The 11,367-nt window shown below is 36.2% G+C and overlaps 3 protein-coding genes across 3 annotated transcripts; all 3 read left to right on the top strand.

Moving 5' to 3' along the window:
- Positions 1–1,147: 1,147 nt before the first annotated feature.
- On the top strand, positions 1,148–2,031 carry LOC103335229 (uncharacterized). Its single transcript, XM_008238239.2, has one exon. The coding sequence runs from the start codon at positions 1,203–1,205 to the stop codon at positions 1,902–1,904; it is 702 nt and encodes a 233-aa protein (XP_008236461.2). The 5' UTR covers positions 1,148–1,202; the 3' UTR covers positions 1,905–2,031.
- A 152-nt stretch (positions 2,032–2,183) lies between these two features.
- On the top strand, positions 2,184–3,218 carry LOC103335226 (uncharacterized). Its single transcript, XM_008238237.2, has one exon. The coding sequence runs from the start codon at positions 2,427–2,429 to the stop codon at positions 3,105–3,107; it is 681 nt and encodes a 226-aa protein (XP_008236459.2). The 5' UTR covers positions 2,184–2,426; the 3' UTR covers positions 3,108–3,218.
- A 6,633-nt stretch (positions 3,219–9,851) lies between these two features.
- LOC103335160 (uncharacterized) lies at positions 9,852–10,680 on the top strand. The gene has a single exon (XM_008238163.3). The coding sequence runs from the start codon at positions 9,888–9,890 to the stop codon at positions 10,569–10,571; it is 684 nt and encodes a 227-aa protein (XP_008236385.2). The 5' UTR covers positions 9,852–9,887; the 3' UTR covers positions 10,572–10,680.
- The last annotated feature ends 687 nt before the right edge of the window (positions 10,681–11,367 follow it).

The following is an 11,367-nucleotide window of genomic DNA, read 5'->3' on the forward strand; positions in this document are numbered from 1 at the left end:
AAAATTACTAAAATTCCATGTCATGCCATGTCAGCATACTTAAGGGTTTTGTGGATGAAAATATACGAAAGTGGTAAAGTGAAACTTGTTGTAATTTTTAGAGATTCTAGAAGTTAAGTGAGAAAATTTTAGTTTCAATAGTAAAGTGAGACCAAATTCCGTTCTATGGGTTGAAGCAATAACTAAGCCTTTTCTTTTTTACTTGGAAACCTATTTTTCACTTAGAAAAGCATTGAAGAGTAGGTGAGGTGAGGGTTTGCTATAAAAATGAATAGTTGCATGTATGCATGCTCAATTTTAAAAAGTTGATTGTATCGAAGTTTACCGTACATAACATACCATGTGCAAATGTAGGGAACAAACAAAGTGTCCTTACTTGGGAGATTTTATTTCATGGGTCACGTCATAAAGACTCTCTCTTTAAATTCATGCCATTGAAAGAAATTTTTTTTGTTTAAAAAAAAAAAAAAAAAAAGACTCGGCTGAGAATGAGATGATGATGATGATTAGGAATCTTTATGATATGAAAGTAGGTCGGCCATTCCTCCAATATTTAAGATGATCACATTCATTCCTCCAAAAAAAAGAGGCACATCTAGGGCTAACGGCTTCTCTCTGGTTTATTTGATCAATGTCAAGTTGTAACTCTTGACATGAACACATGGAGCTCAACTTATTTCAGGAATTCGAAATTAAATCTCAAGGATAAAGTTTGTTGATCAACACATGCCCAAAACAAACTGATAATTATTTTATTTTATATTCTAACAAGGGTTTTGGGTAATTAAGGTTTTAAGAGCTGAACATGACCACAAAAGAAATGTGACTCTGCAATCAGGCGTATAACTTGCAGGGCGCAGTATGAATGATCAAGCTGCAACAGAAACATTGCAGTCGAGCAATCGTGTTTTTCCACCTACTAAATTGATGGATTATCAAAAGTCAGGAAAATAGTTGGTCCCTTTAATATTATGGGTAACAAAGAATTGAAATTACAAGTAAAAATTGTATTTTATATGTGAACTTTAAACAACAAAAATCGCACTATCACCGAGAAATTTCCCACTTTTCGGGTTAAGTTCAAATCTCATGAATGAAAGTTTGTTCCATAGCATTATAGTTAGGCTCCTATATAAACTAAGAGCAAAGTAGTACATTCCACAGAACCCAAAAGCCAAAAAATCATTTTGCTTTAAAAAACAATGGTTCGCAGTATTTATGTCCTTTGCTTCATAACACTAGCAGCTGGCCTCGTCCATGGCGCCTATGACATGGAATACTTTGTCAACGACGTCACCGCGGGAATCCATAACCAGGACCGTTTCGAACAAGAAATTGGAGTCAACTACTGCATGCAAACATTAATCTCCGCCACCGAGTTCATATGGGATTTGTTCCAGCAAAGCACTCCCGAGGATAGAAAGAGCGTGCACAATATCACCTTGACCATTGAAGACATGAAGGGAGAGGCTTATACAAATACAAGCAACAACGAGATCCACGTAAGTGCTGGGTACATTCTAAGCTACCTAGCAGCGGATGTGGAGGGACAGAGAAACGAAATGAACGGTGTGATTTACCATCAGTCAACACATGTATGGCAATGGGACGGGAATGGACAGGCCCCGAGGGGTTTGGTTGAAGGAATTGCAGATTACGTGAGGATGAAGTCAGGGTTTATGCCTAGTCAGTGGGCCCAGCCGGGAGTTGGGGATAGGTGGGACCAGGGCTATGATGTCACTGCTAGGTTTTTGGAGTATTTGGAGAGTTCGAGAAATGGGTTTGTGACAGAATTGAACAAGAAGATGAGGCTTGGTTATAGCGATGATTATTTTGTTCAGCTGCTGGGGAAGAATGTTGGTCAGCTTTGGACTGAGTACAAGCTCAGGTATGCAAAACGTTGAAAGGTGACCGATACTAGCCAGAAATTAGAGGCCTGCACACCTAATTAAGGGCTGATTTAAGTGAATAAAATGTTGTAATCTTAGTCCATTAGATAAATAAATTGTGCTGACCCTGAATCTTTGTTTTCGTTTTTGTCTGCTTTTTATTGGTTTTTCTGTTTGTTTTTTTGCATTAGGTAATTCAAATGCAAAGTGACAAACGTCCTAACTAAACCAATTAACAACAAATGATGATTAGCTAGGCATAATAAATAATATAAACTAACATGGACCATGTGGACTGGGAAGAAGGGAATAAAGAAAGTTTGAGTGGTTCAGAATAGGAGAAGAGGGAATTTAAAAACAGATGAGAGAAACAAAAAATTAACTTGATCTTTATTATTTGCTACACGCAACGCAACGCAACCAAGGGGGAAAAAATAGTGGTACATTTACTCTCTCTCTATATAAACCATAGAGCAATAGCACATTTTGCACAAAACCCAGAAGCAAAGACCAAAGCTTAACTTAATCTCACAAAATATGGCTCATATTTTCTTCCTTTCCTTCCTCCTAACACTAGCAACCGCCCTTCATGGTACCCATGCAGTCGACTACGTAGTCACCAACAAGGCCGGAGCAAGCCCGGGAGGGGTCCGCTTCAACACCGACATCGGAGCCAAGTACAGCAGGCAAACCCTAATCTCCGCCACCGGTTTCATCTGGAGGGTGTTCCAGCAAAACACAGCCGCTGATAGAAAGAGTGTACAAAAGGTCACTTTGATAATTGATAACATAACCGGGGTTGCATATGCTAGCAACAATGAAATCCACGTCAGCGCTGGCTACATAGCTGGTTACTCAGGCGATGTGAAGAGAGAGATCAGCGGTGTGCTTTATCATGAGTCAACGCACGTGTGGCAGTGGAATGGGAATGGTCAAGCTCCTGGGGGTTTGATTGAAGGAATTGCTGATTACGTGAGGCTGAAGGCAGGGTTTGTGCCAAGCCACTGGGTTCAGCCAGGGCAAGGGAATAGGTGGGACCAGGGCTATGATGTTACTGCTAGGTTTTTGGACTATTTGAATGGTCGGAGAAGTGGGTTTGTGGCAGAACTCAATAAGAAATTGAGGAGCGGTTATAGTGCTAAGTATTTTGTTGATTTGCTGGGGAAGGATGTTGATCAGCTTTGGAGTGATTACAAGGCCAAATACGCACAAAATTAAAAGCTGGTCTAGCTGATTTATGTGAATAAAATGTTGTAGGGGTCTATTAGAGAAATAAATTGTCTCGATATTATCCATATATTAAGTAATATCATTTTACTTTGATGTGCATGTTACGAGACTATTAAAAAAAAGTTCATGAGAAGAACCAATATAATCAACAATTCATAATCTGATAACGTAACGTGCTGAAAACTCTAACAAAAAAAACATTACTCTTCATGATATTATTCTTACTCAGAATCTTAGTAGTCAATTTTATGGGATTCTGCTGGTTGATTATCTCAGAACCTGGGATACTTAGCCACAAGGCTTATATGCTTGAGCCAAAGAATAGTGCTATAATGTTTCGAAAATCTGATCAATTTGCCATTTGTCCTCTGCTTATGATAACTTACCTCAAAGCTACTGCCCAAATTGTTTTTTGGAGCATTATCTTTTAACATTAATTATGAATCACTAAAGTATTTTTTGTTAGGTAAGTTTCCATAGGCTATATTAAATTATAATCAAGTTTCAATAGACATATGGCGTTGGACAGTCGTTATTTTCCACCAACGAAAAACTGAACGGTTCCAGGATGACATGAACTCTCATTGGGCCTCAATTTTTTCCACCACAAATGAAAGAACAAATCCATTTCAAATATCACATATCTGCATTAGGTCTTGCAAAAAGTTACTTCTTGTCTTCACACTACTAGCAATAATAATAATTAAGCCTGCAACTAAGTCCCAAAAAAAAAAAAAAAAACTCACTAGGAAGAAGCCTTATCACTTCATCGTATTATGAGTGGAATAATATTCCCACCAGATACGCACTTATATTATCTCTACCATAAAATCTACATGTACTTATGGCTAAACTCAAGTCATCATTATTTCAGAGTCTAGAAAGAAAGAAAAAAAATCCATTTATAATTATAAGGGTTAAATATCTTTTTGGTCACTGAGAAATTTTTTTAGCCAAATTAGTCATTGTGTTTTCCAAATTTTACAATTTATAGACATTCCGTTATATTCCTTCAAATGCAGTTATTATTTTTATTTTTTTACGAAGCACGTTTAATCTTCTTCCTCTAACTCAACGAGTAAGGGTATATTGTGTTATTAGTGTTTAACAAATAAAAATAAAAATTGCACTTAACTGAAGATAAATGAATGTCTATAAATTATAAACTTATGAAAACATGATGACCAATTTGACTTTTTTTTTTCTCAGTGACCAAATAGAATTTTAGTAAATTTAGGTTTTAGCCATAAAAAAACTTTCACTTTTGGAAAAAGCCAAAGTTTTTTCAAAAAAGACAGAAAAACCTCTTAACTTTCAAATCAAATACATGCAAATGTAAAGGATTCCTTAGGAAATCCAAAAATAAATAAGGGCAATTTTGTCCATTTTGGCTTCTTTTAAAAATTTTCTCTCTCCTTTTGCTTTTTCCAAAGCCTCCCTAGAATTTTCATATAAAACCTAGTGACGAAAAAAGTATTTAACCCTAATCACAATACATAAACTCAAGTCATCATTTCACATGGACAATAACAACTCACTCAATTCACACAAGTGGGGTATATATATTATATAAAAGAACCAGAAGAGCGATGTTTTTATTTGATACGATCAGGCCATTAGGATTGAGTTACAAGGGTTTACAGTATTATCCTAGAGTTGGGCCTAACTGCCACAACCTACTTCAGTAATATCTTAAGGCTTCTCTCCTTGACAATACAGTAACCTCCATGTGTTTGCTATCATAAGCGGTAGGGATGACAATGGGTCTATATGCCATTCCCATCCCCACGTTGAGTTTTTTTTTTTTAATATTCCCGCCTTTGTTGGAGAATCGGTTCCTGCCCCGCCCTAACTAGTAAAAAAATATTTTCCGAATGAGAAAAAAAGAAAAGAGTCCGAAACACTTGTGCCACACTTGTTAAGGAGAGTTTAAATATCATTGTGATGAAATGATGACAAATTACAGAGTTTAAGGCATATTATTCAGGGCAAATGGCCATTGCATGCAACGTAGGTTTGGTAACGGGGGTTCTAGTTTTAAAGGATCAAAATTCATGGGGTTCTACATTGTTGGTAATTTACTATTGCATTAAATATTGGGATGATTTGATCCATTGGCAGGTTCTAGATCGGATCGCCTGTTCACTGAACTGCGCTGAAGTTTCAAAGTGTCGGTGGGCTGCAAGCCTTTGATGAGGCTGACTTTTTGGCCCTGATCACCCTTGCGTCAACTATGCCATGATCCAATCTAGATGAAAGATAATGACGATTCTCCAAAGTTACCAAGGCTTGATCCATTATTGCTTTTTATGAGCCGGTTTCATTGACCAAGACTTTCATTGTAGCGAAATTAATCAGCCAACTTCGGCAAGTTATTAGGGCAGTTTGATAATCATCTCAGTTTATATTTTTTGTAAGAGCATTTTCAGCAGTGAGAATGTTGCCATGGCAAAGGGGGGTTAGAGCTGACACTATTCACGGAAATAGTGTCTGCTTTAAAAAGTAAATTCACTTCCAGCAGTTGTCATGGCAATGAGAGTACTATTCAATTTTTTTGTTTTTTTTCACAAATTTGTTTACCTAAACAATTAATTTGGACAATATTTTCGGATGAGATTTTTTGATAAAATATTCGGATAAGATTTTCAGATAAGATTTCCGGTTTCAAATTTCAGATAAATTTTTTTTTTCAAATTTCATATAAATTTCATCTGAATTTCAAATTTCAGATAAATTTCATTTGAATTTCAACTTTTCATTTGAATTTCAATTTTAGATAAATTTCATCTGAATTTCAATTTCAGATAAATTTCATCTGAGTTTCAAATTTCGGATAAGATTTTCACCCTATAAAATTACGTGTCATGAATTTCAAATTTCAGATAAATTTCATTTGAATTTCAAATTTTCATTTGAATTTCACATTTCAGATACATTTCATTTGAATTTCAAATTTCGGATAAGATTTTCACCCTATCAACTTGCGCCAAATGTCATGTCTATCGACCTAAATTTTTCTATAAAACAAAGGCTCAGCTCACAAACCTCTCACACTACATCTTCTCAAAAATTTCAGTTCTCATATTTTAGATTTCATATTTCATCTTCCATTCACAATGTCAGACATGGAGGAGGTCTTGGAGAGGCAATAGCGTGAAATAAGAGAAAGAAGGCATAGACGAGCAGCAAGCAAAAGAGCGCAGAGAGATCTAGATCGAGCAACTTGTCATGGTGTGGCCATGCTTGATGAAGAAAACCAGATCGTGGTTCACATGAAGGTCGTGCCCCAAATGTTGACAGACATAGGCATTCTTGAAGTAAGAATCTTATGGAAGATTATTTTATCCCAACATCTCTGTACTCTGATGTTCATTTTCGAGAGAGGTATAGAATGCAACAACATTTGTTCAATAAAATCATGCATGATATTTGCAATTATGATGAATACTTTATTCAAAAGAGAAATTGTGCTGGTGTTTTGGGACTGCTTTCCAAACAAAAGTTCACAATTTGTTATCGAATGTTGGCGTATGGTGCATCTGCGATCAGTGGATGAGATTGCCGGATGGGGAAGTCCACTGCCTTGGAGAGTTTGGTTAGATTTTGTGATGCAATCGAAACTCAGTACACTGGGACTACTGACCCACGCCTAGGGACATGCAAAGACTTGCGGCCGAGCGGAGAGGATTTCCAAGAATGATTGGTAGCATCGATGCATGCACGACAATGGAAGAATTGCCAATCTGCTTGGCGGGTGAGTCTGAAATCGAAGGCTAAAAAGCATCATCCTTGAAGCCATTGCGGTTTCGATACATGGGTATGGCACGCCTTTTTGGAGTTCTTTGGATCTCAAAATGACTTGAACGTCCTGGGTCAATCCCCGGTGTTCAATGATGTTTTGAGAGGAGAAGCCCCAAAAATCACATATGAAGTCAATAATACCGTCTACCGAACTGGGTATTATCTAGCTAACGGGATCTACCCGAGATGGACAACATTCGTGAAATCACTTTTGCATCCCCGAACCCAGAAGCAAAAATTATTTGTTACATATCAAGAGGGTTACAGAAAGGATGTGGATAGGTGTTTTGGTATCCTCCAAGCTCGATGGGCGATCATTAGGGGTGCGGCACGTATGTTTGATGAGGAGGTGTTGAAGAGCATCATGATGACATGCATCATCCTTCATAATATGATTGTGGAGGATGAGTATGATTATGAAGCTGAAGAGGTGTACGAACCCGATCCCATGAACACGGCCTTGACCCGAATTTATGAAAAACCAATAGGGCCAAATGGAGCACCAGTGGAGCATGAACCGTTGGTTAGAGATGGTCTTTTCATGAACCGTATGATTGATCGATATACAGAGATGCAATCTTCATATATTCATGAATGCCGTCAAGTTGACTTAATGGAGCATTTATGGGCGGTGAAAGGCAATGACGGTGAATGAAGTGAAGTGAAGAACATTTTTAAGATTTTAATGTTTATGTTTTATGTTTAGTTATTTTGGTTTTTTTATGCTTTGGTTGTGGTTTGTTTGTTTTTATATATTTAATGCTTTGGTTGTGGTTAGTTTTTTTTTTTTATGTATGGAATGTTTTGAATAAAAAGGAATTTTATTTAATAGTTTCTTTGATAGAGAAAAATTAAACTTGAAAGTGAAAAAATTTTAGAGTTGAAAGTGAAAAAATTATTGAGTAGAAAGTGAATAATTAAACTTGAAAGTGAAAAATTATTGAGTAGAAAGTGAATAATTAAACTTGAAAGTGAAAAAAATTTAGAGTTGAAAGTGAAAAATTATTGAGTAGAAAGTGAATAATTAAACTTGAAAGTGAAAAAAATTTAGAGTTGAAAGTGAAAAATTATTGAGTAGAAAGTGAATAATTAAACTTGAAAGTGAAAAAAATTTAGAGTTGAAAGTGAAAAAATTATTGAGTAGAAAGTGAATAATTAAACTTGAAAGTGAAAAAAATTTAGAGTTGAAAGTGAAAAAATTATTGAGTAGAAAGTGAATTTGTTGTTAAAAGTGAAGAGTATGGATTGGATATTTATAGAAAAAAATTCAGTATTTTTTGGGGTTTTTTAAAATTTTTTACGATTTTTTTCCATAATTTTTTGCCTTGAAAAATTCCAGGCCGTTGGATTGGATGAAAATTCAAAAATCGGAAGAACCAGATCGCGCCACGTGGCAGCGGAAAGAAAAAAATTGCTCCTGCCGACGTCAACCTGAGCAGCCAGCCTAGGCAAGTGGACCCCACTGCCCGAGCCAGCACTTGTTGCTGGAAGCTGCTGGGCTTCCTCCTCCCCCAGTCCGAGCCCGAATGGGCTACTGAAAATGCTCTAATATAGTACAAAAGAAAATGAGAGTAAGAATATGAGTGAGGATGACAGGAGAGAATGGGAGAGAGGAGTAACAAAATTGAAAACAATTTAAAATAGATTTGAGTTTTTGTTTTTGTTTTCACTTTTGTTACTATTTCCTCTCATTCTTTCATCTCCCCTCTTAATCACATTTCCACTCTCATTCTCACTTTCATGCTTTTCTTTTTTCTTTATAATTTCTCACAAAATATAAAAACTAAAAGTTAAAATTAAAATGATTATCTAACGAGGCCATAATTAGTTATTGCAGTAAATGGAAAGAAATGCTTTATGTGCGAAATTAAAATTTCATCTTCTGAATCTTGATGAATTGAATCTCCTGGTATTATTTTGAGACGCACCGTAGTGGGCTCGTGGTTTTTTTTTAAATTTTTGGTCTTATGGGTTATGCTTTGTCCGTTATTCCAAATGCAAAGTGACAAACGTCAGTAGATGACCATGACCATCAACATTACCTATAATGAACCAGCTGGGTTTTAATTCTAGCCGGCAGAAAAGCCTGGATCCAAGTCAAGGTCAATGATCTATAGCTGTCCTTATTTTTAGGTGTAGTTATACATACTTTTGGATAACTTCAACTATAGGTGCAATAAGGATACGTGGAGAGAGCGGGGCCTCCCGCTTTTTCTTCTCACTAACGATAATAATCAGGATAATTAGACTTTTCCTGACATATGATGTTATTAAGTCACATATAGATAACTTAATAGATATTTTGTAAATATAAAGTATATTTGTGTTATAACATCAGTGAATATATAGTTATTCACTTATATTCCGATATCTGCACTTCATGTTATTATTATGCATATGCCATTATAAATGAGGAAAATAAGGAGGGATAGTAAAAAATAGGGAGACTTTGGAAAAAGTAAAAGGAGAGAGAAACTTTTTAAAAGAAGTCAAAATGAACAAAATTGCCCTTATTTATTTTTGAATTTCCTAAGGAATCATTTATATTTGTATGTCTTTGATTTGAAAGTTGAGAGATTTTTCTGTCTTTTTTGAAAAAGCTTTGGCTTTTTCCAAAAGTGAAATTTTTTTTATGGCTAAAACCTAAATTTACTTAAAAGGTACATGATAATTGCACGATAATAACGTCCGAATATTCGTATAGGAGAATTTATATATATATATATATATATATATGAAAATAAATATTTTTAAAAAAATGGTGTAGTTGTTAAGAATAAGATAAATTAAAGAAATTAAAGACGAGAAAAATCAAAAGTTAACTTGGTCTTTATATTATCTAGAAGACTCACCCCAAAAAAATAAAAATAAAAATAAAAATTGTTGACCTTGAAATATTACACATCACTCTCTATATAAACCATAGAGCAAAATCACATAATTTGTACAACCCAAAACCAAATAACCATGGCTCACCATATCTGTTTCCTTTCCTTGCTCCTAATACTAGCCGCAGCGCCCCTTCGTGGCACCCATGCAGTCGACTACGTCGTCACCAACAACGCGGGAACAAGCCCCGGCGGCGTCCGCTTCAACAACGACATCGGAGCTGAGTACAGCAGGCAAACTCTGATCTCCGCCGCCGACTTCATCTGGAGGGTATTCCAGCAAAACGCGGCCGCAGATAGGAAGAGCGTGGACAAAGTCAGCTTGATCGTTGAAAACATGGACGGCGTCGCATTTGCTAGGGGCAATGAGATCCACGTCAGCGCAGGCTACATAGCTGGCTACTCAGGCGATGTGAAGAAGGAGATCACCGGTGTGCTTTATCACGAGTCAACGCACGTGTGGCAATGGAATGGGAACGGTCAAGCCCCAGGGGGTTTGATTGAAGGCATTGCTGATTACGTGAGGCTCAAAGCAGGGTTTGTGCCAGGCCATTGGGTTCAGCCAGGTCAGGGGAACAAGTGGGACCAGGGGTATGATGTCACTGCTAGGTTTTTGGACTATTTGAATGGCCTGAGAAATGGGTTTGTGGCAGAATTGAATAAGAAATTGAGGAGTGGTTATAGTCCTAATTATTTTGTTGATTTGCTGGGGAAGAACGTTGATCAGCTCTGGACTGAGTACAAGGCCAAGTATGGAAACTAGATAACATTAAGGGCGTGCAGGCCAAGGGCTGATTTAAGGGAATAAATTGTTGTATTATTAATAAATAAATTGTCTTAATAAGAATGTGCACGATTTATATATTGTCAAATTATCAATCTAAATTACGTACAAAATTAAATAAGAATCGACTTGATTAACGATTCATAATATAATAATATAACATGTCAGATTATCTGAAAGCCGGATAATCATGCCAGAACCTGAAATTTGTAGTTACCCAACTAGCCACGTCAGGCTAAGACATAATATTGAGCTAGAGAATTTTGGGTATTTGGCCTTAACTATTGTCTTATGTATTTGGATTTGGTTCTTGGTAATCTGCCCTCAAAATGTAGTTTCGATGGTCAAAATCACAAGTCATCAGAAGGACAAAATTTGTCAAAGCCCTCTTGTCTCGAGCAAAGAACTTGTCTGGTTATATTTGTCTTTTGTTGATCATAACTTATCTCAGACCGACGGTCCAAAAATACTATTGGAGCTAGCTTTATCTCTTCAGAATATTATCTGCATTAGATCTCGCAAAGCTAATTTTTTTATTTTATTTTAAGTGAACTAATTTGCCTAATTATAATAATAATAACATATTGCATTGCACAAAACAGTTGGGAATTAAGATATGCTACTGTTCTACTATGCTTATAGATTGGGCTACTTATTATAGATTTGGGAATAATCTCTTGCCCGGGACCATTAGGAAAGTTTGAGATGTCTATTATGCTCTACAAGAATTGTAAGACTACAATGACAATTCAACCAATTTCTACCCTTTCCCTCA

The sequence above is a fragment of the Prunus mume genome, linkage group LG6, assembly GCF_029339155.1.
Source record: "Prunus mume cultivar Tortuosa linkage group LG6, ASM2933915v1, whole genome shotgun sequence".
In the NCBI taxonomy this organism is placed as follows: domain Eukaryota; kingdom Viridiplantae; phylum Streptophyta; class Magnoliopsida; order Rosales; family Rosaceae; genus Prunus; species Prunus mume.

Excerpts from the sequence above, each read along its gene's own strand:
- LOC103335229 (XM_008238239.2), top strand. The coding sequence starts at position 1,203 with ATGGTTCGCAGTATTTATGTCCTTTGCTTCATAACACTAGCAGCTGGC.
- LOC103335226 (XM_008238237.2), top strand. The coding sequence starts at position 2,427 with ATGGCTCATATTTTCTTCCTTTCCTTCCTCCTAACACTAGCAACCGCC.
- LOC103335160 (XM_008238163.3), top strand. The coding sequence starts at position 9,888 with ATGGCTCACCATATCTGTTTCCTTTCCTTGCTCCTAATACTAGCCGCA.